Raw genomic sequence first — 27,801 nt, forward strand, 5'->3', positions numbered from 1 at the left:
TAACTCCCTGTCAGCAGGATTGGCTTTAGGCCACCTGGTGCTGAGGATACTGTCCCCCTTCCCCAGGAGCCGGGGGTGGGCCAGCGAACACTGGGTGATGGCGTGTCCCCGAGCTGCCCCCCTGCCAGGATCTGAGGGAGGAAGCCGGTCCGCGAGCACTTGCGTGCGGGTCACGGCGGCAGGACACGGGGCTCCCCGCGAAGCTGTGACGACCGCATCTGGCAAGTCTCCGCTGCAGGGGCGAAGCCACCTTCCTTCTGTCCTCTCGCCCCTGCCTTAGCGGAAGCCTCTCGGCCAAACCGTGACAACGGTCTCCTGGGATGAGGTGGACGCGGACTGTGTCTTCACTGCCAGGAGGCACGTTCCTGTCACAGGGAGACTCCCCTTGGGGTGCCGGAGCACAGTTTCAAGCATGTGACACATTTACTGAGCTACCACCATGCACTTGGGTCTGTTCTGGCCCGGGGGATACCCACGGTGGGTGGAGTGGGTACGCGTCCTGCCCACAGAGAATTCATGTCGCTGGGGGAAGGCGGGTGGCAGGTGATTTTAATCAGTGACGTGTGGTATAAAGAAAACGAATATAGTTATGTGACAGGGAGAGGTGGTCAGGGAGTCTTCTTGGAGGGGACATCTGGGAGGAGAACCGAGGGAAGGGAGGGGTTGCCGGCCATACAGGTCAGAGAAGAGCTTACTAGGTAGTGGAAGTAGCATGTGCAAAGGCCCTGGGGTAAGAACAGGTTTGGCTGGTCTGAGGACAGCAAGAGACTGGTGGCTCTGAAGGGGCGTTACGGAAGGAGAGGGTGGCAGATGGGCTTTTGGGGGGCCTCATTGGGATTCGGAGTCGCCTGAATTTTACCACGAGCTCCCACTGCTGGAGGACTGAAGCAGCAGAGTACCACCGCGAGGGGCAAGCGGAGACAGTGCCGACGGTGATGGCTCGGGCTCGAGCACACGGGAACCCAGGAGGACTCCCCGGTGGTGGTGGTGGTGGTGGTGGTGGTGGTGGTGAGCCTGGAGAGCTGGGCGAAGGGCAGAGCCACCGCCGGAGGAGGCGGAGGATGTCGGGACCCTCCCTCAGACCCATCCCTTGTGCCCCATCTGTGGCCGCGGCCAGGAGCAGCTGAGGGGCTGGCTCTGACTCCTAGGGATTGTTGGGCTGCCAACAAGGAAGGGGGCCCAGGGCCCCAGAGGCAGAGGAGAGCGGCCTGCCCTCCCGGGGGGGGGGGGTGTGGTAGTGCTTAGGCACTGGCCAGCTGCTTCCTGCTTCCAGTTGATAACGTGCCCGTGAGAACCAAGCAGGGCGTCGCCTGCCTCAGGGGGCTGAGAAGGGGGTCTGCGTGCGCCCAGCCCGTGCTCTGACACACGCACCCCCACCGGAGGCCCACGCAACCCCCGCTCCCCTCCCCAGAGCCTGACCGTTGCCTGGGGACGCCCTGGGGGCTTGAAGCTGTCAGCAGCTCAGCGGTGACCCAGTCTCCCCATCTGAACCCCCCTCTGCCCCCTGAGGTTTGCAACGAGGGTTTGGGAAAACTCTGGGGAACTCCTGGTAGGGGACCTACAGGCAGAGAGCCCCCCACCAACTCAGCTTGGCCACCTCCTTCTCTAGGAAGCCCTCTGGGCCTTCCCGTTGATGATCATTTCTTGGACCAGGCCAAGACAGGGTGGTCATGGGGCCTGTGCAAAATGAGTGCTCCTCGGGGAGGGTCCCCAGGGCACCCTGGGGTGGGAATGGCCCGGGGGACCAACACACGGGGGCACAGCCTCCGGGCAGCACGCTGCTCACACTACGGCCTGAGTGTCAGAGAGAAATGCCGGCCGGCTGGGCACCCCCGCTCGGAGCCCTGAGGGAGCGGCGGGAGGGCGCAGCGGGGGCTCCGGACCCCAAGCAAGGACCACACAGTCCACACCGTGAGACATTACTTATTTATTCCCCACCCTCGCAAACTTTCAGGTGGCTCTACGGAGACATCAGACACAAAGGCACACTCAGACTGCCCCCTAAATACAGAAGCGCAATTTAAGGATTCAACTGACCACAGACGGCCTCGGCCCAAGGACAGACTTTTCCCCTTCAGTGCCGTGGGGCGACTGGGCAGGGAGGCTCGAGCACAGAAGGAGGACTGGGCAGGGCTGCCCCTCGTCCACCCGGGCTCCCGGCCCAGGCCCGGACCCAGACCTGCTGCACCCGGCGGGGGCGGGGGGGGGGGGGTGCGTGAGGAGTGACCGAGCAGCTCCCGCTCTAAGCAGAAGGCACTCGGTGGTACGGGGTCAGGGCAGACTGTGGGTCACAGACGTTTCTGGGGGGCCAGGGGTGCACCCAGCCTGCATCCTCACCGCCCCTGGGCCCTCCCACCTCCCTGAGGGTGGACGCTGGACGGGAAGATGCCAGCTCCGGCCCTGCAGACCTCTGGGGTGGGGCGTCTCCAGGTTGGGGTCTGGGGGTGGGGGTGGGGGATGTGTTTGGGGCAGGCTGGGCCCAGGGACGGGGGATCCCGGCCTGGGTGCGTCCTCAGGCTCGGCCCCACCCGCCGGCTCTCCCTGGCCTGTCCCTGTGATGTGGTTTCAAGTCCACGCAGGGCTGGGGCATCCGCGGGGAGCGCTCCGGAAGGCCACACACTTGGCGGGCCACAGGGTGAGCCCAAAGCCGGCAGGGTTTCGCTGTGCTGCACCTGCCAGCCCTCCACGGGGCGGGCCTTCGGGTGCCGGCTGCTGCCCCAGGGGGCCCTCACCCCGGGATAAGGTGATTTCCAGGAGGCTTTAAGCAAAGTGTTTTTAAAAAAACCCACAGATCGCTCCGGAAAGGAGAACACGGCCGTCCAGCGTCGGGATGAAGCGGCTGCGGTGAGGACGCGTCCGGGCGTACCCAGCGGGGGACGCTGCTCACGCGGGCCCCTCTCCACCCTGCCGGCCCTGCTTCCCGGGGACCTCACCCTTCTGGGCCTCGGTTCCTGCCTCCCGCAGCCTCTTCCGGAAGCGCGCCCCCGGCCTGCTTTTGGGGGGCGGCAGAGGGTCCATGCCCAGGATCTTGTGGATCTGCCGGAACGCCAACAAGCGCAGGGCGTGCTGGGGGCAGACGGCCAGTCAGGACCCTCCCACTGCTCGCCGCGGGCCCTGCACCCACGGCCCAGCGCGGACACGAGCTCACCAGGTGTCCTCGACGACACCCTTCCAGCAACCACAGAGCTCGGGGCACGCTCGGGCTTGGGGAGGCGCACTGCTCTGGGGCCAGCCGACGGCAGGACGTTCCCAGGAAGCCCTCGGAGCATCAGCCCCTTTCTGGGCTCTCTACTGGGACTCCAAGTCCTGCATCGCCACTCGGCCGTGACCGCGAGCAACTTGACTCTTCCCGTTAAGGGCAGTTCGTAAGCGCCAGGGTCCGTGTGGGTTTTGCGCCACGGGGAGGCTTTCTTACAAATAAACTTGCTAACAAAAGGGAAGCCACAGCGGGGGGCTGTGCGGGCCAAGCTGGAGGCCATGGCTGGGTGTCGTCACACCCTGAGACGTGGGGCCACGGAACACCCAGGAAAAGTCCCAGCCAGCAAAGCCCCAGGTGTGCACCTGCCTCACTGTCATGGCAGCTTCGGCCCTGAGCCAGGCTGGCCCTGCCCCCGTCACCCACAGGCCACCCTCCCACAGGCCACCTGTTTCTACAAAGGGAAGGAGAGGGGGAGGGGGAACCCCACATCGTTTCCGGGTCCATGCGTAGCCGCAACCTGGGCGGGGACCCGGGTGCCACGCCCGTCCTGTCCGAGCTGGCCTGGACTTGGGAGCCACACGCACCACACGGGCCGGCTGTCCTACCTGCGCACTGGCCGTGAGGTCCTCACGCTGCTGGCAGGTCATGGGCCCGAGGGCGTCCCTCTGGTCTCTCTCGCAGGGATCCTGGATCCCAGGCCCATCTTGTCGAGGAGAGGTGGGGGCCGCAAAGGACAAAGTACCCAGGGGAAGAGACCACCACCGCGGTTGGGCGGGTCCCACGCAGGGCCCACCCACTGCCCCCAAGCGTGCACCAGCCACACCCCTGTGTGCGCCTGGGACAGCCCTGGGACAGGACGGGCCGGCAGCACATGCCCCCTGCACGGCCTCTCCTGTCACTTCACCTGCCACCATCCTATGCCCTAAAATGACGGGAAAGCCCCGTTTCTGCATCTAACACCTCGATGGCTCAGCGCACGGTCTCCCTTTGACGCCCGTTATCTGCGACCCTGCTTGGTTCCTTTCCCAACATTCCCAGGGCTCTCCAGGGCTCTCCAGGGCTGCACTGCCCCAGGGCGGGCCCCTCCCTTGCCGGGACCCTGGACCCTCGTCCCTGCGCTGCTTCTGTGGCACGCAGTGTCTGTCTGGCTCCCGTCCCTTGTCTGCCTGGCACAGTGCTCCCAGGGTTTGCAAGTGGCTCGTTCTGTGCCTGCCACACCTGCTCTACTGTTCTGGGCTCCCCGGCCTGCGGGACTGACCTGCCAGGAGCATCCCCGAGGCTACGCACTCCAGGACACGCCTCAGGCCTTCCCCGGGACTCAGGGGCCCCTTCGTGCTGCTCAGGGCCTTCTCCACCAGCAGCTCCATGGCCTGGGCCCCGCGGGGACAGAAAAGACGACGCCGTGCCTCAGAGGGGAGCACTTGGGCCAGCTGGACTCTCCCCCAGGCGACAGCCGCGATGCACGGGGTCTCCAGCAGACCCTGGGACGGAGGCCCCTAGCAGCACTGTCCCTCACCCCCACCCATCCTTGACTTCTGAGGAGGAGGGTGGTCCCTGGGGCCTCGTCTCTGCCTCCCCAGGGCGTGGCTGCCGGCAGGTTTCTGCGCCTTCTCCGCATCCCGATTCTCCATCGGCAAAGCCTGTGCACAGTAACACTGCAAGCCAGGGTCAAGAGGGTTGAAGAACTGCTCTCTGTGACCCTCGTGCATTTAGTCAGGGTCAGATGACCCGTTGGCCTGCTCTGGCATGCTCCCCTCCCCAGGGAGCCCCCCTCCCTGTGGGGAGCAGTGGGGGGGGGGGTCTTGGGGGTGGGATCAGGACAAGCGTATTCTCTTGGGGGCGGTGCTTCTAGATTTACAGGGAAACGGGCTCCTGGGGAATGCGGAGCCCTCTCGGCGCCCAAATGGACCCACGTGTCCCAGAAGGAGTGGTGCCGAGAGCAGCGCCTGCCTCCTCTGGACACTGGGCAGAGAGAGCCCTTGGTCTGGGAGACGGTCCTCGCGGGTGAGTGAGGCCAAGGATGGCAAGGCCAGGGTGGGAAGGGTCTGCTTGCGCAAGAGCACGGCTCTGGGGGGGGGGGGGGGATGCTGGCAGCAGAAATGCACGCGGAAAGCAAACGTCCGTCCCCCAAAGTAAACGAGATGGACAGACTCAGACGTGCCGACAGGTGCACGGACACAGCACGGCGACCTGGGGTTTGGGGGCACGGGTGCCCTTGCCTCTGTCTTCTCTCCTCTCCCCTGATGGGCCCCAGGACTGACTGCCAGGGGCTGTCAGAGCCATGGGGGTCTCCCCTTCGGAAGAGGGAGGGCACGCACCAGGCGGCCCCGAGGCCAGTCCTGGGCACCCTTGCCTCACGTGCTCTCTGGTTCTGCCCGTGAGGTTGCCGGTTCAAGGTAACGGCAGGCTCATGAGGCTGTGCTCCGCAGCAGGCCTCCTCCTGGCCCCGACGGACCCCTAGGCCGCCCCCTCCCCCCCCCCCCTTCCTGGCTACTCAGTTGGGTCCCTTTTCGGAAAGCCCAACACTGGGAAGGGGGACCTCTGTCTCAGAGAAAATGAGGCCTGTCAAGGCTGTTGGAGGCCCTTGGGGGGCTCCCCAGGGCAGGGCCAGCCACGGGGTGCTGCTTACCCAGGCCGGCAGGGCCCCCCAGGTGGGCACGTGCTGGCAGAGGTCACGAAGGACCCTGATGACAATCACGCACGGCTGTAGGCCACTGGCTCGAGCCTGGGGGGGGGGGGGGGAAGAAGTACACCATTAGCTCAGGAAGCCACGGGCTCGTGGCCTCGGGGACAAGGGCTGACCCTTGGGGAGTGAGCCTGGCCGGGAGGGACTCTGGGTGTGGCACAGACCCGCTGATCCAGCCCGATTCGGAGCCTCCGGTACCCGCCATCCCCCAGAGCAGTCCGGGTCACTCCCTTTATGTTTCTGACAAGGGTCTTGTCGGGTCAGTGCTTGGCAAGGAGACGTGGGTAGCCATGCAGACGGCTGTCTCCCACAGCTGCATTCAGAGCCCGCTCTCCGAGCGCCGGGACACAGACGGAGGCCCCCTCCGGCCCCCTGACCTGAAACCACTTGGCGTGGCGGAGGGCGGCCAGGGACTGAAGGCACTTCTCTGGGCTCAGGATGTCTTCTGGGTCAGGCTGAGGCACCTGCCTTCCTTCTAGAAGGAAAGGGCCATGTGGGCACGGCACCCCTCACCACCCCCCTCGCCTCCCTGGGCCACGCGGCCCGGCCCCTCCTGGGCATCATCCTGTTGTCTGGAAGGCACCGGGCTCCAGACCACCTCTCCTCCAGGCCACGCAAGGACCAGAGAAGCCATTTCTGTGGAAATTCTCTCCCTCTGCGGGAGAGGTCCCACGAGGACAGAGCGCAATGCTGGTTACCGAGCACCTTCAGTGCTGACGCCCTCGGCTAGCAAATCACAGTTCAGATGGAAAACTATGAACTAAGCCAGATTTCCAGACGCTTCCATGTGCATCACAGCAAGGGAGAGAGCACGCTGGACGGGAACAGGTGCCGTCCTCGAGGGCAAAGGCCCCGCATCTGGGAGAAACTCTGGGGCCTTTTCCTGCGGTCTTTCCACTGCTTCACGCTCTCCGCCCCTCGCTCCGGGAGGCCCCGGGTCACAGAGGTCAGGCGATGGGACACAGCTTCACTCACGCATCGGTGTCCCCACGGGTGGGTCACAGCCCAGCCACTGCTTCAGGCTGAGATGGAACCGTCCGGGGTGGGTCTGGGAGGAGGGCATTTCGTCCCCGGTGTCGCCCTCTGCTGACAGTCAGCCCGGGGCCCGACACTCTTGTGGGGGACACAGAGGGGCGCCCTCCTGCCCACCCGTCTAGGAGCCTCGGATCGCTCACACTGCCTGACGCTCCCAGGCTGCCCTTGTTCCTGTGTTTGAGCAAACCCTAGCGGGGCCTGCAGCTAGGATTTCACGATGTCTCATCCCGCTGTGGTTATTTCTTACGTGACCATGACGACTGGTGATGGTTCCCGCCAATGGTTCAGGGTTCTGCTCCCCCAAAATTTAAGCGATAAAAATGAACTGATTTAAAGAAGCACGTTAGGGGCGCCCGGGTGGCTCAGTCGGTTAAGGGTCTGACTTCAGCTCAGGTCACGATCTCACGGTTCATGGGTTTGAGTCCCGCATCGAGCCCTCTGCTGACAGCTCAGAGCCTGGAGCCTGCTTTGGATTCTGTGTGTGTGTCTCTCTCTCTGCCCCTCTTCTACTCATGCTCTGTCTGTCTGTCTCTCTCTCTCAAAGATAAACGAACATTAAAAAAAGTGTTTAAAGAAGAACGTTAGAAGTTCGTGGCCCTCTGCTGTGACAAAACAATCATGAAGGGGGTTCAAGAATGACTGGAGTTTGGAAAACAGTTCTGGGGGCTGCTCCACGAGGTTCTGGGGCTCCGTGAGATCCACGGTGTGTTCCTGGCAGCTGGCCTTCACCGCAGCAGTGACTTGCGGCCCCTGCTGGCCCCTGGCCTGGCCCAGTGCCCTTCCCACTCTCTCGGCCAAGCAGCCTGAAGCCCTAGAGCCCCCATGTCTCACAGGAGAGGCCTTGGGACCCATGGGGTTGCCCGTGGCCCCTGCTACACAGAATCAGCTGAGCTCCCGGGGACCCAGCACAGCTGAGCTCCCTGGGGTGGGGAGCAGGTGTCTGTGCAGGCCCGGAGGCAAAGGGAAGAGGACAGTGCTCTGGAGCTCGTGTGACTGTCGCCACCTTGCTTCCTCTGCTGCCCCAAGGCCCAGTTCTTACCCGCCAGCAGCATCCAGGGCTGACAGAAGTGCCAGAAGGCTGGTGGCTGTGACCCCCTCCCCACCCAGAGCAGAGGCAGGTGCGGCCCCCGGTCACCAGGGAGCGTGGGGAGTGGGGCTGGACGGAAGGGCCTGGCCACACCTTGGTCCGTGGAAGGGTCCTCCCGCATCAGGGGCGAGGTGACAGACACAGCGACCCTCATCCTGGGCTCCTCGCAGGAGGAGATGATGATGTTGGCTTCGGGGTCAGAGGAGACCTCATACTCGTCTTCTGTCACCATCTGTGGGGTGCAAGTGTGACATGAGTCCAGGTCAGTGCAGCCGAGAAGCAGGTGTAAACGAGCAAGAATGCGGTCGAGCGCCAGGCCCTGTGCTGGGCGCCTGTAACCTCCGGAGGACTGAGACACACCCCCACCCTCTAGGAGCGCACACGCGTAGAGACGCGTACAGAAAACACCCTGCATGTAGGTGCCTTCACATGTAAAGAACGCCCGCCGCTCAACAACAACAAAACCAGCGATCCAATGAAAAAACCCCACAAAACCTGCGAGCGACAAAACAGGTGGTTTGCAGAAAAGAAACAGGGAAGACCCTTTTTACGAGATGACACAGATTACCCCCACGCTAAGAAAGAAGCAAATTAAAACTATAACGAGGCACCAGCATCGCCTCTGAGGACGAACCTCAAGAAGTCGAGGGGCAGCTGGGCTGGCAAACCTCTGTATAAACTGCTGGAGGCTGACCTGGCAACATCTACCAGAAGCATCTGGCCTCAAGCCTTTGACCAGCAATCCTGCCCCCCATCTTTCAAGGCGCCCCCCCGGCGCTTCGTCTCTAGCTCCATCCTGACGGGACACACACCTCCCACCATCCTGACGTGCCCCCTCCCTGCCAGTGCTCCCTCCCTGGCATCAGACTTTCATTTCTTCACAGACAACACATTGGAGGCTAGCTTGCTCTGGTGCATGTTCGTTCACTTCCTGACCAGAGTGGGGACCCCAGAGGGCGAATCTGGGTCTGCGCGACCCCCGGTGCTGGATTCTCCCGGGAACAGAGACAGACACACCAGGAAGGAGAGCCTCCTCCACCCCGGGAACTGATTTTTTTAACCTGAGACCCATTTAAATCATGATGTGCTCTCAGCCCTTCCCCAGTCGCTGTTTCGGGTGAGAAAGTCCCAGACAGTCCAGGGGAGGAGCCCAGGCCACCCGCCGCGGTCCCCTCTCGTCTCCCCTGTGAAGGGGGAGGGTCCTGTGCAGTCCTTGGCACCAACTGCCCTTGGGGTGGCTGGTAAGTCAGCACCCTCAGTGACAGGACACGGACATCCTGAGTCTGACCCTAAACTCGTTTTATAAAGGAGCCCCGAAGCTCCTCCTCTTGTCAACTTTTGTACAAAAACAACCCGGTCCGCGTCTAGCAGGCTCGCGCGGAAACACAGCCGCCCCAGCCGGGAGCCCAAGTGCCCGCCACGCACAGAGGCCGGGCTCTTACCGGGAGCCGCCGGGGCAGCTGCTCCGAGATTCTCCGCAGCAAGGTGTGGGTGGGCTTCTGCGAGCAGAGCAGGGTCAGCTGCACCGTCCTGTCCCCCCGCAGGAGGAGGCCTTTCGCCAGGAGGCCGACCCGCATCACGCCCTTCAGGACCCGGGCTCTGGGGGAGCCGCCGCTGTGGAGACAAGCCCGAAAACACGTGAGACCCGCAGGGCAAAGGATCTGGAGAAGGGAGTGCTGCCGGGGTCCCCCGCTCCCGCAACCACGGGCGCCTCGCTGGGCCTCTGTCTCAGCTCCCCCATCCGGGAAACGGGCACATGCGCCTTGGAACAAGACCGGCAAACTGCGCGCGCTCAGTAAGGGCGGGCATCTGCATTCTGTAAACGGCCACCAATGGCCATCCCTGTGGCCCCTGGTCTTCAGCCAGATGGCGCCACCCACACGGCCCCTGGCTCTGTGCTCCTTGAGCGTCTCTGGGGCCACCGGGCCCCCACCTCAGCTCCTTGGCTAGGAGGCCCAGCCAGGTGCTCGGCCGGGAGTCTGCCCTCTCTCCTCAGGCCCCGAGGCACCCGGACATGGTCCCCAAGTGCCCCCCTGAAGCTCAGGCCAGCTTTGCGCAGTGTGAGCCTAACTACAACATCTGCCCCAACACATCACCTCCTGGTGCTACCCCCTCTGCAGGTGGGGGACACCCCAGTTCTCCCAGGCCGACTCGCGGCAGCCATCCCCTCCCACACGGCCTCCCCTGGTCCCTGTGTTCCAGCCCCATGAGGCCGCTTCCCTCGCTGGGCCCCTCCCTCGGCGGGTGTCTACACAAAAGTCCCCACCAGGCTCCAAGAGCTGCCACTCTGTTTTGTGACACTTCTCGGGATAGGAGGGGACCTGATCTGTTAAAATCCATTTATGTTTGGGGCGCCTGGGTGGCGCAGTCGGTCGAGTGTCCGACTTTGGCTCAGGTCACGATCTCGCGGTCCGTGAGTTCGAGCCCCGCGTCGGGCTCTGGGCTGATGGCTCGGAGCCTGGAGCCTGTTTCCGATTCTGTGACTCCCTCTCTCTCTGCCCCTCCCCCGTTCATGCTCTGTCTCTGTCTCAAGAATAAATAAACGTTAAAAAAAAAATTTTAAATCCATTTATGTTTTTTTATATATTTCTTGGTTTCTGGACGACAGAGCGCTAGAGCCCAACATGGCCTGAGAGGAACAGGTCTGGGAGGCCACCAGCCAAATCCAGCCCAGAATGGCTGCGGACGGGGCTAGAACCAGACTCCACAGATTCCCACCTCCCGCGGGAAGAGGGGCAGAGAGCCGGGGCAGGGCGGGAGTGGGCGGGGGGGGGGGGGGGCGCAAGTAGACAAAAAGACACAGAGGTTCGTCAATCAAGCTGGATCCCAATTCACACACGCTGTAAAACAGAACAACCCACATTCTGATCTCTGCGGGACAACGGAAATTTTGACCCTGCTTGTTTGACGATGTTAAAGGGTGACTGACTGTTAAACTACAATGGTGTTGTGGTTTTGTTAAATCGCGAGTCCTTGCTGTTTAGGGAAGGCTACTGAAATCCTAGAGGGCACAGATTCAGAAGGCTTCCTTCCAAGAGACTGAGGAGGCCTCATGTGGAGTCCGTGGTTCGGGCACTGGCACCTGGCGCTCCCCCGGGCCTCACTGTTCCATCAACTTCTGTGCACGTTGGGGAAAAACACCCAAACCTAACGTGCTCTTTCCAACAGTGAATAACAGAACAGCCGTAGGACGGCTCGCTACGATCCTCGTAAAGAACGCATTTCCAAGTTTCGAAAATTAACCCAAGGACAGAACACGCGGCATGCCGTAAGCGTTACGTGAAGGCTTCAAAGAGCCAGGTCAGCTTTGCTGTTCGGGCACAGGGCAGCTGCCAGCCTTAGGGAAGGGGGAGGGCAGGGGCATGCAGGGGCAGCACGGGGACGCGCCCTGTGGAGGCTGACCCATCTGGGTCCCCACCCCTACTGTCCCGGGGCCACACGACTCTGCAGCTGCTGAGTGCTGTGGGCATGCATGACATTGTGCTGCTGGGGGATGGGGGGGCTGGTGGGGGGGGGGAGACCTGAGGAAGGCCTGCAGGTCCCAGGTCTGCCTGTGTCCACTGCCCAGCCTCCATGTTCAGTGCAGGACCACTGGGGATCCTCTCTCTCCCCTCTCTCTGCCCGTCCCCTGCTTGTGCTCTCTCTCTCAAAATAAATAAACTTAAAATCATAAACAATAAGCAAATGAATAAAAACAGAAAGAAAACCCATGCGCTGGGAGAAAACCGGAGGGAACACGGGAGCGTCACGTGAAGGGGTGCGGCGTGGCGCTCCTATGCACCCCACACAGCACCAGCCCAGGGAAGCCGGCCCCGCGCCCCTTGGAGCAGGGCTGAGGGCAAGGGTCACCCTGGGGCCAGACCAGCTCTCGTGTACCGGTGAGCGAACCCTACACCCGGGCAGACCTCGGAGCTGGGAGGGGATCTGGCCGTCTCTGCAAGGGCGTCAGTGCAGAGCAGAAAGAGCGCCTCTTTGCACCCCTGTCCACTGTCCTAGGGGAGGTCCCGAGTCTGAGCCCGGGGCTGACCCTTCGGAAGTCACTCACAGGTAGCACCAGGCGCTTCCTGAGGGCGCAGACGCTGGTAACAACCAGACCCCAGACGGGTCGACGCCACAGGGCTCCTCTTCTGCTCAATGTCCAGATCAGGCTGAGCGAGGGGACTGGGGGGTGGGGGGCAGGGGGCGAGGGCATCGGGAATTTAGCAGGGGCAGATTTGTGGCTGGGTCGGTGGGGGATGCAGTTCTGGAAACAAGGTGGTGAATGCCCTCCGTGCCGCCGAACCGGACCCATGAAAACGGTTCAGGCAGTACATTCCGGGTTACGTTTTACTGTAACACAGACAAACTCCACGAGGAGCCAAAGCAGCAGGCCCCGGAGAGAAGGGACTTGGACGGGCTGACTTCCTCTCCGACTGCAGGCGGAGGGGCTTCCCCGCCCCGAGTCACAGGAAGGAGTCGCAGTGATTCGTGGGGGCCCAGTGGCATCTCTCGCTGGGGGGCCTTCGTCGCCCTGTGAATCACGCTTCTCTCCGTTTGGCAGACCAGGAAACAGATGCCGTTAACCCTCCGTGAATGGCACTGTAGCTGCACCTTCCACAGGAAACGGCGGTCTGGGAAATTTTCTGCCCGTGGCTGGAAAGCCCCAGAGACCGCGGACAGCTCAGAGGCCGTCCCAGGTGAGGCGGCCTCTGCCCCCCTGCCAGCCATCTCCTGTCCAGAACGGCTTGAGGTCACCCCTGGGCCCTGGGAACAGAGAGTAGCCTCCACTACCTGTGCTCGCCGCCCTCCTGCTCTGGGCTTCCGGAGCTCTCCTCGGCCAGCACGTCGGACACCAGCTTGAGGGCGCGCTCCACGTGGGAGACGGCCTTCTGGACGGCCAGGAGCTCCTCCTCCGTGGGGTAGATGGCAGCATGTGTCCACATGACATGCCGATCATCGCTGGACTCCGGCCGCCGTGTGGGCTACAAGCAAAGGGGAGAGTGTCACAGGCGGGCTGAGAGGCTCCGGCACCCGGCAGGTAGGGGAGGGGACGAGGGTCAGCCCCGGCTGCCGCAGGGCACACGCAGCCCTGTCCGGGGATGGGGAGCCCCGAGAGAGCCAGGTGAAGGAAGGCTAGGGACGCCCGAGGCGGTGAGCCAGAGAGGACCCAGGACTGCGTGGGGCCAGTGGGCTCCCCTCTGTGGTGGTCTTACATGTCTGAGCCAGAGGCTTCGCAGCCACCTCGGCGGGGTCCTTCCCCTCGGCAAGGTGGGCACGGGGGGCTCCCCACCCACCCTGGCCCAGCGTGCGTGGACAGATGGACGCTGAGGCTCCAGAGGGAAACGGTGACCGGGGCCCCACAGCTAGGAACGCCTGTGGCTGGTGATGGGACCCACGCCTGGGGCCCCTGTCCGTGACTGGTGACGAGGCTATGGCCCTCAGGCCCTCCAGCTCCCACCCCGGGCACCCTTTGGGGGTCCTCGTTCAAAGTCATGTTCCTCACTCCTAGAAGATTCAGGTCCTTGTAGGGAGGGCCTGAGAACCTCACCCACCCGTGGGACCTCAACCACGGGAGGCATTTGGCACAAAGACAAGGCTGCCACCCACCAGAGGTGAGCCAGTAGGTGCCCCCGGCCTGCTCGGGAGGGAAGGAGGGGGCTGGTCAGGTGGCGAGGGTCCAAGGTGTTCTTCCTGGGCCTGTGGCCCCTCCTCCAGTCGCCTCCTACATAGATCGTAGCGCCTGTTGGGGGGAAGAGGGGGGACAGGTTGCTCTAAGCAGCCGAGGGTCCCCTGGGCTTGTCACATCAGAGCGATGCTAGGTGAGGTTGGGGCTCCAGGACCTCCAGGGACAGACACAGTAGCCTGATGGGACCCTGGGAGCCCACCTCCAGGATGTGGGTCCTGCACAAATGCCCACCGTGTATCAGGGAGACTGAGGCCAGGCGGGTCGGGAGAACATATGCCAAGGGCAAGAGGCAGGGAATGAAGGACAGCTGCCATCCTGAGTCTGTCCTGGGTCTTGCTCTCCAGCTCAGACACTGCCTGGACCTTCCGAGCATCAGACACCATGTCAATAATGCTTCGAACCTGCTCCAGAGGGCGAAGGAGGATGTGACAAATGCATGGGTGGTCAGGGGACATGAAGATTCAGGGGGACACAAGGAACCCTAAGGTTCAGGCAGAGACCAGAGGTCTGGAGTACATAGGAGGTCAGAGGGACACAGATACCAGGGGATCCCGGGGTCAGGGAGACAGAGGAGATCAGGGGATTCTGTGGTCAGGGGGACATAGGTCAGAGGACACTGGGGTCAGGGGGACACAGGAACTCAGGGGAACTGAGGTCAGGGTGACACAGGAAGTTGGGGGACACAGGAGGTCAGGGGAACTGAGTTCAGGTGACACAGGAGGACGGGGGACACAGGAGGTCAAGGGACACGAGAGGTCAGGGGGACACCGGAGGTCAAGGGACACCAGAGGTCAGGGGACACAGGAGGTCAGAGGGACAATGGAGATCAGGGGACACTGGAGGTCAGGGGACACCGGGGTCAGGGGGACGCCAGAAGTCAGGGGACACTGGGGTCAGGGTTCACGGAGACGCGGGGCGTCCCTGTGAAGTGGGGCCCAGAGCACCTGTCCCATGGCTGCCGTGGCTGTGCCGTCCTGCGTGTATTACGACATGCTAACGCAGGCCCTGAGCCTGACCATCTCTGCCAAGGGCGGTGTCCCCTGCCCAGCTCGCAGGGGTGAGCACCCGGGCCTGGGGCCTGAAAGGGAGCAGAGGGTGTGCGGGAGGGTGAGGCAGCCGGCGGGGCCCGCGCACCTCATCTCGGCGTGCCAGCGCCGCATCCCCTCCAGCCGCTTCCTGCTCAGCTGCCTCTGCCGCCTCAGCCTCTCCTCCAGCAGCTTCCGGGCTCTGGGGCTGGGCGCCACTGCGACCGGAAGGTCAGGGTCCACTTTTTTCTGGAAAGGGCAAGAAGGGCTGTGAGACGGGAGACCCTCTTTAGACGAGGGCCCGGAGCCCAGGGAGCCCACACGGCCTTCTGTGGCCCGACTCGACGCTGCCCAGGTGTGGCCACAAGAGCCCACGCTGCCCAGGGAAGAAGGAAATCGGCAGCACCGCGAGACCCCACGGCCGACCGCTGACCAGTCGCCGCAGAGCCAACCCAAGATGTTTATTTCTAATCAAGGTCGCTCGGGGGAAGCGGCATCTGTGTGGAGTTCAGCAATCCGTGTTTTCCAAAGTATCTCAGATTCCCTCCTCGACTCCGTGTTGAGCGTTTACTTCTATCATCCAGAAAGTGCAGCACCGTCTAAGCAGCGTGGGGTGGGAACAGCCCGTGTGTCCACCACGCACGGGAGCGAGGCGCCCACCCCCGCCGCCCTGCGGACAGACCCCGGACACGCGACGCTCAGGGAGGGAACCCGACACGAGAGGCCACACGGGTGTGAGTCCACGTGTGTGAAACGTCCAGAACAGGCTCATCCAGGGACAGGAGGGGACTCGTGGGGGAAACTGTGGGGGCAACTGCTGATAGGGGTGGGCTTCATTTGGGGGTGACGGAGTGTTCTGGAATTACAGAAAGGCGATGGCCACAGCTCTGTGCAGACGCAGCAGCAAAAGCCACGAACCTGTGCGTTCACGTGGGTAAAGCGTGCAGCGTGCGGATAACATCTCAATAAGGCTGCTAAAGAACGGGGAACTAGCCACAAGCCGCTTTTTACGTGGGCTGTGCACAGACACGCGCAAGGCCGTGTGCACGCGTGACAAGGCCCGGTGCCCTGCACACCTGAGAGAGGGAGACAGCCGGCAGCCCCTCTGGGTGAGCCCACAGGGCTGACGGACCCAACAGCCGCCCCCCTTGTGTGGGGGGCGGACCCCCTAACAAGGACCCTGCTGGCGTCAGAAGGCCCTCGGCACCCGGCACCCGGACCCCTTGGAGGCCGGGCTCCCCGAAGATGTGGCTCAGCCTGGACAGCCCGACGCCCCCGTGGCAGTAGCAGCCCCTCGGCCGTGACCTCCCGGCCCCCAGGTGCCCGCTCAGCCCCGAGCCCCGTCTCAGCTGCACGCCAGCTCGGGCTCCCGGCAGAGGCCAGAAGAGACCCCGGCCGGGGCTGGGGACAGGAGGCGGCCTGCGTGAGCCTGTTCTGCGTGCTCCAGGACGCCCTGCAGCATCACTCAGGCACGGTTTTCCCACCACACGTTCCGCATCAAGAGACCACGCGCCATGAGCAAACACAGTTCTGGGTTTTCCTTCCGGCAGCGGGCAACGCCAGGTCTGGATGCTGCTCGAGGGGCCGGGGTGGGGGTGGGGGGGGCTCAGCCTCGGGGGACAAAGGGAGGATGCGGACCCGGCAGGTCCTCCCCAGCCCCTCGCACCTTGTACTGGAGCCGGTGCCGCCGTCCCCTCACATGCAAGTCCCTGGCGGTGCCATCGTTGAAACTGCAGTCACACAGCCGGCAGTGGAACCGGATCACCTTGCCCTCGTCGTTACACACCTGTGACACAGAGCTCAGCTGAGTTAGGGCTGCCCCGCAGCGGGTCTGGTCTCCGGGCAGGGTCGCCTCCCGTCACCTCCAGGGCGCCGGGACCTCCTGAGGGTCCCCAGGCCCGCGCGCTGGCTTCCCGCCTGCCAAGTGGGTTTCAGGGTAGCCGGCCTTTCACCAACACGCCCGCCAGTGCCCCGGGCCACCTCTGCCACTGTCCCGCCCCCTCCTCCTCCCACTGCCCCACCCCCACCCCAGGCAACAGAACCCACGGCCCAGGCCGGTCCCCGCAGGGCTCTGGCCTCCGCCCCATGGTGATTTCTACCCATCACAGGCCCCTTCTGTGTTTCCTCAGGCTTTTCAGCACCTTACTATCTCCTAACTGCCCAACCACAGGGCCTCCCGTGGCAGCAATCTATCTGGGTGGTTATTTCTCCAGACAAAACAGAAGATGCTGAATTGGTCAAACAAAAACATCACCCTGAGGACAGAAGAAACGCTAATGCTTTCAGCCACGGAGGAGGAGGTGAGGCTGGGACTACGGAAGCGGAAGCGGGGAAGCGGCCGGCCGGGAGGCGGCTTCCAAGTCTGGTTCTAGAAGGCTGCTGGAGGCAGGCCTTGCAGGGCCACTGCCGGGGCTCTGGGTGTCAGATGCTGGCCACGCAGGGTGCACACCGGCTGCTAAAGCCCGAGAATCGCGTGCCTGCGGGGAGAAGCTCGGCAGGACACAGATCCCCCTTTCTGCCTTCCTCCCAGCGGGAAAAGGCTCAGGAAGTGCCGGTCTGTCTCAGGATCTGAAGCCCAGGGCCCGGGCCTTCCCGCGGGCTTCTCCCGTGGACAGGTGTGTATACCTCAGGTGGAGAGCGGGGCGAGATCTTGAAGTCTGGGCCCTGCCCAGATCCTCTGCCACGGCCCAGTGACAGGGCGGGCGCACACCGATGGCCCCATCACGACGGCTGCCTGGCAGTTACCTCCTCCACGTAGCCTGGGCCCACGGGCTGCACATCACACCTTCCAGAAGCTTCTGCAGAGCCTCCTCCGGTGGGCGGTTCCCCAGACCCATCTGATACGAGGTGTGCCCCTTCGGGGAGTCTGCTGCCTGCTGCCTGCGGCTCGGGGGGCCCTGGAAGGGAGGACTGCGCTGCTTACAGCCCGCTCCGGCCGGAGACAATGGCTGGCTTCCAGTCCGCCAGTGTGGAGGGTGGACAACATGCAGACCGAGGTCTCCTGCTGCCCAGTCACCCGCATCCCCAGCCCCCGTGACGTCAGTCAGTCAGATCCAGGTCCCGAAAGACCCTTCTGGGCCGGCCCGGGTCGCAGCTGGGCCGCCCACACAGGGTTTGGCGGAAATCCGAACGCATCCACAGAGAGCCCTGTCGCCGGGGGGCCGCCGCCCCCCCCCCGCCCAGAGGAGCCCCCAGCCGCTCCAACTCTGCATCCCTCAGGTGACGGAGGACAGAGTTCTAGGTGGCCTGGGGACACGGTCAGCCCAGCCCCGTGGGGCAAATTCACCGGGCCTCACGGGGGAGACCCATCTGTTAGCCATGCTGCTTCATGGTTTCACCTTCAGTAGCACGTGGTTACTCAAAACACGGCGCTGCTGAGGCTCAAAGTAAGGTAAGTCCTCCCCCTGCTTCCAGGGTGCAGCAGGGCAGGGGACGCAGAGCCTGCCTCGGCCGGACCTGGGTCTGAATCGCATCTGCACCGCGTGTGAGGTGGCCGGGGCCTCGCCTCACCTGTTTTTCCCTCTGCAAACTGGGATCGTGACAAAAGCTACTTTTGGGAGTCGTGGAGGGTAAATCAGGCGGTGGCGTTAAGCAGTCGGTGGAGCGAGGGCATCACACACAATCCTAGCTACCCGCCCGGCTGGTGCCACCTGGCTGCCTCCACTGCCCAGGCCACGGCGGGTGCGCCCCCACCCAGGGGAGACGGGCTGCAGGTGGAGTGGCAAGGAGCCCCCCTTAACTTCCCGGGACCCACCTAACTCCTCAGAGCCCGCTTTGTTCGCCACGAGCACCGGGGTGGGAGAGGCGCTACCACGGTGTGGCCGGAAGGTGCCTGCCTCTCCCCATCCCCGCTCTCCATCCAGAGGCTCGTCCCTCCAGAGTCGGGATGGCGGGCACGCACGCACACAAGTTAAATGGACAAGCGCTTCCTTGAAATCCCAGCGTGAGGAGTGAGTCAGGGCGTGGGTGGCTGGCTGTGACACGCAGACACGTACCCAGGCGCGAGGCCTTCAAAGCCGCCGGTCTCCTGGCCGGCCCTGGCTTGCTCAGGGCATGCGCGCTGGGGCCGGCGGGGGCTGTGGGCTTGGCAGAGGCCGTGGGGGGACTCTCCGCGATGAGGGGGGCCGGCCTGCTGGCGCCCGCGGCCGTGGCCGAGCTGGAGTTCCCCGGCACGGGTTCTATGGGGGGGATGGGCTTCCCCAGCTTGCTGTGCAGCTTGAAGACCTGGAACAGACCCAGGTCCCCCGTCAGGCCTTCTCTGGGCCTCCTTGGCCTTCCTGAAGAGACGGGAAGAACACCTAGGGGGTGTGCAGGGCTGGGAGCCTACGGAGGGGAGGGCGCCGCTCCCACCCCAGCCCCCAGTGACACGCCCCGGGCTCTCCAGCCCCACTCCTTCTAGAAGCTCCTTCCTGCTTCCAGGCCCTACCAGTCCTGCGCAGGCAGGACCTATAACACGTCAACACCCTGTGCTGCCTAGGCCCACCCCCCTCCAAATGGCACTGGCTCGGGCTGAAAGGGCCATTTTCTGCAACCCCAGCGCCAGCCCCGGGCCCGGCCCGGACGGGACATGGTGTGTGTGGTGAGATGTGTGGCCAGAGGCCACTGCTAAGATGTCCACGGACACTCCACCTTCTTCAGGGATGTGTGGACACATCCACGGACAAAGATGCACCCGGGGGGGCCCCCCCCCCCCCCCCCCACCCCCGTCAAACGTACTTACTGGGAGGACTGACTACCACCTGCAACGTCCTCGCGCCAACTGCCTCTCCCTCCCTCAACTGCCGCGTTTGCCCCGGGTCTGACGCTCACAGCTCAGACCCGCCCCCGCCCAGAGCTGACTGCAGGCCCTCCCGGACCCGCAGGACAGCCCACCCTTCCGGGGCCCCAGTTCTCCCGCCTGCACCCCTGCGCGGCCAGGCCTGGGCACCCCCTCCCCGCCCTCCTCCACCCGCTTGCTTCCCCTCCTCCACGGGTCGCTCTTTCCTTTGAGGGGTTTGTGGGTTCCCTCACGCCTTTGAGAGCCTGCCCCGGCCGCGCTGGAGACGAGGCTCTTGAGGAGTGCAGGGGAGAGGACGGGTCCCGCGGCGGGGGGCGGGAGGAGGGCCAGCCGTGAGGGAGGGCACCTGGAGGAGGTTCCCTCCTAACCCTCCTGCTCGGTAACCACGCGGCCTGAAGCTGGTTCCCCAGGAACGTCCCCTCCCGCCCTCGGCACACGCCCCCTGTGACCAGAGTCACCTTGCAGGTTACCACCACCACCTGGGAAGGGGGCTGCTTTTCCAGAAGCTCGCTGTGCAGCACGGGAAGAGCAGACCCCCGGGGGAGAGGCAGGTGTGTCCCGACCTTCCCTCAGGTGGGGATCCCATCAAGTCTCTCCATAAGAGGACATACTATGTGCATTCTGAAGGCCGCACAAAAATGCTGATGTTAAGATAGGAATATGGGGCACCTGGGTGGCTCCATCGGTTAAGTGTCCAACTTTGGCTCAGGTCAAGATCTCAGGGTTTGTGAGTTCGAGCCCACATCTGCTGACAGCACAGAGCCTGCTTTGGACCCTCTGTCTCCCTCTCTCTCTGCTCCTCCCCTTCTCTCTCTCTCTCTCTCAAAAGTAAAATACAAAAAGCCATAAAATAAATAAAATAGGAATACATATTAAAAGCACTGATGTTAAGTAATTTCATATCACTTAAAACATTGCTATTAAAATTGACATTAAAACTTAGCATTTAAAAATTTTTTTTAACGTTTATTTATTTTTGAGACAGAGAGAGACAAAGCATGAACAGGGGAGGGGCAGAGAGAGGGAGACACAGAATCTGAAACAGCTAAAACTTAGCATTTTAGGGGCACCTCTGTGGCTCAGTCAGCTAAGCGTCCACCTTCGGCTCAGGTCATGATCTCACAGCTCGTGAGTGCGAGCCCCGCGTCGGGCTCTGTGCTGACAGCTCGGAGCCTGGAGCCTGCTTCCGATTCTGTGTCTCCGTCTCTCTCTGCCCCCACACCCCCACTCGCACTCTCTCTATCTCTCTCTCCAAAATAAATAAACATGAAAGAAAACTTTTTTTAAACTTAGTGTTTTCATCATATTCGTTTAATTTGACCAGTTTATCTTTAAAAAGCAGAACTTCAAATGGAACACGTGGTTGATCCCCTCAACACACAAATGCTTATTTCCATAAACACGTAAACACACCTACAGCCCAGAAGGTTCCCTCTGGGGTCCGGGTACGAGGCCCGGGCACTGCTCCATGCTGTCGTCCCACAGGCAGGGTGACTTTAATAGCAGGGAGCTATAAGCTCCTTGCCTTTGGCGGCCGCCCCCTCCAACCCCTCGGCCGTGGTGCCACCGGGCTGTCGCCTGGGAGGACTCCTACCTTCTGGTGCCTGGCCCCCCGGATGTGAGCGGCGTAGGCGTCTGCCCCAGTGCAGGACACGGCGCACAGGCCACAGTGCAGCTGTGTCTGCGCCCTGCTCGGGCTGCCATCAGGCCGGGTGCCCATCTTCTGAGCCGCCTGTTTCCTCCTGTGCTTCTGCCCTTCCAGGTGCTCGACGTAGGTCTGCAGGCAGAGAGGGAGAGCGGCCTGAGGGGCGTGTGTGCGGTTCACTCGTGGGGGAGGCGGGGGCCTGTGGCCCCCCTCCCCGTCCACCGGCCACCAAGCCACTTTATTAAACCCCGTCAACAGGCTCAGAAGCTCAGGCTGAAAAACGTAAGGTTTCTTTTTCTTTCTCTTATCTGAAAATCAATAAGCAAGTGTCCTTGAAGAAACACACACGTGGTTTCAGAGGCTTCTCCGAAGGAAAACTCTGGCCGTGCGGCATCTGACCTCGGAAACCACTCAAGGACACACACGACCACAACAGCAAGGGCACGTTTCCTCGTTGGAGTGCGGCTACGAGGGGTCCACGCGAGGGAGGCTGCCAGGACTCACAGGCCTGAGCCCAAAGGATCTGGCAGCGTCCGGCAAGTGACCGGACTCCTCCCTGGGAATCCTGAGGACAAGGCCGGCCGCAGCGAACACCCCCAGAGTGGGCCCGTTAAACCAACGCGCTCTGACCATGCCAAGGGTCAGCATGCCCTGCAGGGAAGAGATCTCGGGGAAACCCACACGGGCTGGTTCGGGGGCAGGTGGGAAGCGGGGACAGGAGCAGGAGGGGACACTCTCTGGGACACAGGAAACCTGTGAGCATTTACCCAAGCAACAGCAGGTGCGCACGCACATGTGCACGCGCGCGCGCACACACACACACACACACAGTGAAAGCCTTGGGGCAGAGAAGAGTCTAGAAGGACAGAGCCCACGGAGCTGCAGCAAGTACGGCAGCTCCGGCCTGCGATCCCCACGCACCACCCTAGTTAAGTCCCGCGGCTGCCCACAACCCGGGTCTGACCTCTAGCTCCATCGCCATGGCAAGTGCGAGTTCCTGGGTGCCCGGCCCCCCCTGAGCCCCTGGCCTTCCCCTGACACGGGGAGGCGGTGATGCTGCAGTGGAAGGATAGAACGGCCGGCAGAACACGCTGCAGAGCTCCGAGCTCAAAGCAACAGGACGCGTTTGCAGTGGCCGTGCGGCTACCGGACTCCTCGCCGTAAACGCGTGCGTCGTGTGTGAAGAGAGACAGGGAGACAAAGCAGGGAGGAGTGCTGGGAGAGGTCCCTGTGCCCCTGGCTGCACGGTCACCTGGGCCGCCCCAGGGGAGAGAGGCTACGGAGACGGACGCCCGGACAGGCACCAGTACTGCCCGGGCCCGCGGGAGGCCAGCTGACGGAGCTCCGCGCACAAGGTGATGGAGTGGCGGGCGGGGCGGGGAAGGGCCAACTCAGGAGCCCGACGTGGCTGCGGAGGCGGGAGCCGGCCCAGGTGACAAGGTCACACTGAACAAAACGCACGCACACGTGCAGGTGAGGACAAGCACAAAGAGAGTGCCGTGGGGGCGCCCGGGGGGGGGCCCGGTCGGTTCAGCGTCCGACTCTTGATTTCGGCTCAGGTCACGATCTCACGGTTCTGGAGTTCGAGCCCCACGTCGGGCTCCGTGCTGACAGCGTGGAGCCTGCTTGGGATCCTCTCCGCTAGTCTCTCATGAACTCTCTCTCTCTCTCTCTCTCTCCCTCTCTCTTGTTCCTGCACACGTGCACACACGCTCTCTCAAAATAAACTTAAAAATAAATAAAAAGAAGACAAAATTAGCGCACTGTCCTCTGTCAAGATGGAGCCCTAGCATCTGACGACCTTTCCAGAGCGCCAGCTGGGTTATCTGTGAGCAGGGCCGGGGGGCGTCCCTCTCAGAAAACAGCACACACACACGCACACGCGACACACACGCACACGCGCACAGAGCACACACACCCTTGCTCTCGTCCACCAGGCACCCTGCTCTAGGTGCGCCTTTGCTCGAGCAGCCCTGCCACGAGGGTGCACCCCCCCCCCCAGGCCTCTCGGAACTGCCCCTGCTGCACCCATGGCTGCTCGCAGGAGGGGGTGCCGCCTGCCTCTGCCCGTGCTCCCGCCGCCAGCGGTCAGCACTGAGCCTGCCCTCGTGTCCTCCACAAGCGCGCCGGAAGGGCAGTTCTGATGTGCCCGTGTCACCGCCAGTTCCGGAACAGGACACCCCTGACGTGGGGCTACCCGAGGCGGCAGGACGGTCCCCGGGAAGGTCCCCAGGGTCTGCTCGGCGCGGGGTGGAGGGCAGCTGACCTGGGGGCCGGCGCAGCTGATCTTGCAGACGTCACAGTAGTGAAGCAGGGGCTGCCTGGGGCCACCCTTGGGCTTCGGGGGCTTTCTGGCCAGGCTGCCGGCAGAACCGGCCCTGGGGCTGTTCCCGGGGCCGCCCCACAGGGAGCCCATGGGCTCTGGGGGTGGGGGGGGCGGCCGGGGGGGCGGCGGTGAGGGGCGGTGAGGACCGGTTGCCGAGCGCTCGGCCAGGTCACAGCTCGGGTGGCTCGATCCTAGGAAGCAGAGAGAAAACCCAGACGGGGCGCCGGGTTGGCTGTGGCGCCTCTTCAGGAACGGCCTGTGCACACACGGAAATGCGCCCTACCTGCGTCCAGGGCAGACGTGGGGCTGTAGGAGGTCGGGGTGTAGGAAGGCAGGGTGGAGACGGAGGCCGCGGGCCGAGCGCTGGCAGCCGGCAGACAGGTGTCGTTCTCCGTGCAGCTCAGGGCCAGGGTGCTGACTGGCTGTCCTGCGTTAGCGGTGGCCGCCTGCAGCAGGGGCTGCGCTTGGCCGTACCCACCGCCGGGCCAGCCATGCGTTCCTTTAGTCCCTGAGGGCAAACAAAACCTCTCTGCAAAGCCACCCCTCTGCCCCCAACCTCCCCCCTCCCAGCAGTGGGAATCCCGGCCCCCCGTAGCCGTGGCAACGGGCCTCTCCCTCTGCTTAGAACCAGCACGGTCCCAGGTGCTACTGGCCTCGAACTCCCTGGAAGTCTCAGCTGCAGCTGGAGGCCAGGGCCCCGGCCTCTCCCACCCCTGAAGTCCAAGTCCTCAGCAGAACCCCCCTCCTTCCAGATCTCCTTCCAGTTCCGTCTCTCTGCCTCTGCCTCTCTTTCCTTCTCTCCCTCTCTCTCCTACACAGGCCCGGCCCTAGTTGAGACTTCGGCGCATATTTGAGAAGGCAGCCCTGACAGTCACACAACCCAGCCTGGACCTCCTACGAATTGGGCAAGTTTAAAATGTGGCTGCGCGGCGGCTGCTCCCACAGTGAAGCCGGCGGCCCCTTACAGAGGCCCACCTGGCTGGCACGGCACGGCCGAGGCCGGGAGCCGAGGCTGGCTGGCAGCGGGCAGGGGATCCTGTTTGTTCTCGTAGCTGCCGGCATCCGTCGCTGGTTCGCGGCTGTAACCGTCCTGCGAGGGGGTTACCCCGGAGAGACACGGAGCAGGGAGAGGGCCCCTCAGGGCAGGGGCAAGGCGTGCCCTCGCCGGCCCCGCACGCGACTCGGCTCACGTTCACAGTTCCTGAGCTCCGACTCTGACAGGCCGGTTCAGGAGCTGGGGACGCAGCGACCAGCGAGCTGGACGTGGCCGCTCTCGTGGAAATGTTGACGTGTGAGGGCAGAAGCGCTGTGGGCAATGCCCAGCCTGAGACAGCTTGCACGGGAGCAGCGCAGGGAGGGTGGTACGTGAGGACGTGGGGACAGGGTTCCCCGCAGGGTCAGGACACAGAGGCCCCCACGTGGAGCCAGCTGGTGGGCTTGCAGAAGACGGAGGCGGTCAGAGCAGGGGACTAGGGGCTGGGGTGACAGCTGGGGCCAGGGACTCGGGGAGGGTCTGGGTGACGTGCAAAGGAGCCTTCGGGTCGTCACGTGGAACAGGACCACAGGCAGGTGAGCGTGAAAGCGGGGGTCAGGAGCGGGCCCTGGGGACGGGCTGCGGGGAGATGCCTCAGAGGCCTTGGGGAAGCAAAGGCAAGGGACAGAGGAAGAGGGCGGAGCCGAACAGAGCGAGCTCTGCCAGCGGGGCGGCCCGTGGTGCCGTTTGCTGATGTTAGAGGGGACGAGCGGTGGGCGGCAGAGGCCCGGGGGTCTGGACCACGTCCGGCACGGGACATGCCAGCAGTTCCGAGTGGAGACACGCAGCGGCTGGATGTCCAGGCCCAGAGAAGGGGTCGGGAAGATGGCAGCAGCAGCACCAGAAGTGCCAGATGAGCTCACGCTCGTCCCCGGCTCCCGGTCACAGGCAGGGACAGGAGCGCGGGGAAGGGACGTCTGTGCGCCCGTCTGTCTGCTAGTGCGGGCCACCCGCTGCACGCTCCCACTCAACGCTACCCGCGGCTTCAAAGATGAGGTGCCAGTGAGAGAGAGGCCGGGCTGGTACCTGGTAGGAGGGAGCGGCGCTGGGCGCTGGGGCAGGCTCCGGGGGCCAGCTGGTGCAGGGCTGGTACCCGCCACACCCCGCCACGCTGACAGGCCCGGGGGGCTGGGCGGCCGCGGGAAACGTCGGGGTCGCAGCAGGTCCCGGGGCGAGGCTGGCTCCGGTGGCGGGGAGGGGAAAAGCCATCGGAGGCTGGGCGCTGGAACCACAGATAAACACAGGAGCCGGCTGCATCACGGAGTTCTGGGAACGCCTTCGTGGAAGCTCGCAAGTTCCGTCAGACCCTGAACGTCGGCTGCTCGGGATGCCGACAGTAATTCTGTACTTTCTCTACCTACTAGCCTTTGTTAAGACCTTGCTAAGAGAGCAGACTTGGTTTTAAGCACTTTTTACGAATTACCACAATGTCATTAACACCTCTGTGCGTTGGGGACCCTCCCTGCCCCCGTTTTACAGGTGAGGAAAACCGAGGCACCGTAAGTGACGAAGTCAGGGCCTGAGCCCACTGGTTGACTTCTCGGCTCATCTGTGCGGGCAGCAAGCTTTATCTGGACATCGACATTCTTCTGACAAAGCTAGACTTGAATGGTATTTTGTAACCAAGGAGCCGATGGATCCCCCAATTATTGAGATACGGAAAATCAGTTAACATGAAACTAAAAACTCTTAGTCACAAGAATGAGTTTCACTGCCAGCTTGCTCTGCAGGAAGCACAGCGCTGAGGCCTTTGTCCACACCACCTCACTCTCCCCTTCCTGCCATTGAGAAGGCGCCACTGTGACCACCTGTCCCGTTTCTGAATGAGGAACCTCTGAGGACCAGTGACACAGGTCAAGTGCTTGATCCAGACCCAGATCTCTGTGACCCAAGCGCCCCCATCTGCTAAATGTCATCCTCAAAGGTAACAGTCCGTTTGTCTGAGAGGAGCAGCATCAGAGGTTTTAGCCAACGCCAGTGTGGATCACAGAAGGAAGTTGCCGCAAAGCCAGCCGAGGATGAGGCAAGGTGCGTGTGTGTGTGCCCCGGGGCAGGGGGTCCCAAGGACAGAGGCACCGCGGCCAGCACTGCTCGAGCCCCTGGTACTTCCGCACACATTCTGGACCAAAGCCAGGCATGTGGTGACGGCTCCTGTCCCTCTAAGTGGCTTGCTGCCCAGCTGGGACGACACACGGAGTGCCCTCCAGGCCGCGCAGAATGCTGAGCGTCAACCACTCAGAGTAAAGTGCAAAGGTTCCTCGCGGGAGCTGGGGGCCAGCGGAGCCTGGCGCGTCACCCCCACCAGGCACCCGCCCTCTCCTCACTGGCATCCTGGCAGCCGGAGGGGTCCTCTCACAGCGCCCCCCCCGCATCCCCTCCTGTCAGATGTCACCTCCTCCAACAAGCCCTCCCCGAGTCAGTCTAGGACGGTGGCAGTACTCTGTCCCCTCGCCCTGCTGGGGTTTTCTTCCCAGTGCCACCCGATCGCCTCTGTCCCTCCCCCGCAGGAACAGCAGCATGTCCCAAGGTCTCTCCCAGCACAGCAACAGCATCGGACACGTGGCAGGTGCTCAGTAAATACAGACGCGGAGCGTGAGCTTACAGGCGTCCCCCGGGGCACGTGTGTGGGAAACAGGCAGGTGGGGGCGGCCCCTGCGGCTCCCACCTACAGCACGCTTCTAGATTCGATTGGAGGCAGTGTCCTGGACCCTCCAGTGCCCCGCGGGCCACTCCCAAGTGCAACGCCACTGTCCAAACAACTCGAAATCCGCAGCTCTACAGCAAAAGTAAAACCCAGCTGGAAGCCAACCCTCCAAGGTAACCACTTGCACCCTACCCATCAGGAGGAACGTTTCGGTTCAAGTCAGCCACTTGTGAGACTTTTGCTTCTCAGCCTACCGTTTTACAGCCTTTCTTGGTCCAAAAGCAGATCAAGTGGATGCCTGACCGGCTCTCTGAATCCCCTCAGTGCCGAGACTTCTTTATCACAAAACGTTTCAAAGAACACGGTGCACGCCACTGAGGTGTAATAAGCGTTGCTATTTTGCCACATTTGCTTCCAAGTTTCTTTCAACAGCAAGAACTCAATCCCCTCCATCAGACCCCCTTCCCTCCCTGCCGGGACTGGCCATGATCTTTGTGCTTTTGCCACATTCGAATTGAGTCTTCATACAGCACTGTCGCTTTCCAATGTTATGCTGTGTGTAAAGCTACGTCATTACTCATCTGACCCTGCAACCTGCCTCCCCCCCCCCCCACCCCCCCCCCCCCCCCCCCGTGGGGGGGGGGCCCGGGTGGGGACCAACACCCGGGGGGGGGGGGGG

The 27,801-nt window shown here is 63.1% G+C and overlaps 1 protein-coding gene across 6 annotated transcripts; it reads right to left on the bottom strand.

The window, feature by feature from the left end:
• Positions 1–1,909: 1,909 nt before the first annotated feature.
• On the bottom strand, positions 1,910–26,827 carry ZFR2 (zinc finger RNA binding protein 2). 6 transcript variants are annotated; one of them, XM_040461959.1, is made up of 18 exons: positions 25,505–26,827; positions 24,421–24,535; positions 23,729–23,953; positions 23,386–23,636; positions 21,069–21,251; positions 18,693–18,921; positions 17,443–17,594; positions 16,364–16,483; positions 14,807–14,946; positions 13,594–13,726; positions 12,778–12,968; positions 9,450–9,621; positions 8,101–8,239; positions 6,263–6,357; positions 5,829–5,924; positions 4,458–4,569; positions 3,805–3,902; positions 1,910–3,066 (listed from the first exon to the last, which is right to left on the bottom strand). In XM_040461959.1, exons 1-18 carry the CDS (start codon positions 25,733–25,735, stop codon positions 2,884–2,886), a joined length of 2,865 nt encoding a protein of 954 aa, XP_040317893.1. In that variant the 5' UTR covers positions 25,736–26,827; the 3' UTR covers positions 1,910–2,883. The 6 variants fall into 6 exon arrangements, with proteins under 6 accessions (XP_040317893.1, XP_040317894.1, XP_040317891.1 ...); XM_040461960.1 differs by having other exon boundaries at positions 1,910–3,036; positions 6,263–6,360; positions 25,505–26,826; XM_040461957.1 differs by having other exon boundaries at positions 6,263–6,360; positions 25,505–26,826.
• Positions 26,828–27,801: the final 974 nt, after the last annotated feature.

This window comes from Herpailurus yagouaroundi, unplaced genomic scaffold, assembly GCF_014898765.1.
Source record: "Herpailurus yagouaroundi ecotype Mexico unplaced genomic scaffold, PumYag 295, whole genome shotgun sequence".
Classification (NCBI taxonomy): Eukaryota; Metazoa; Chordata; class Mammalia; order Carnivora; family Felidae; genus Herpailurus; species Herpailurus yagouaroundi.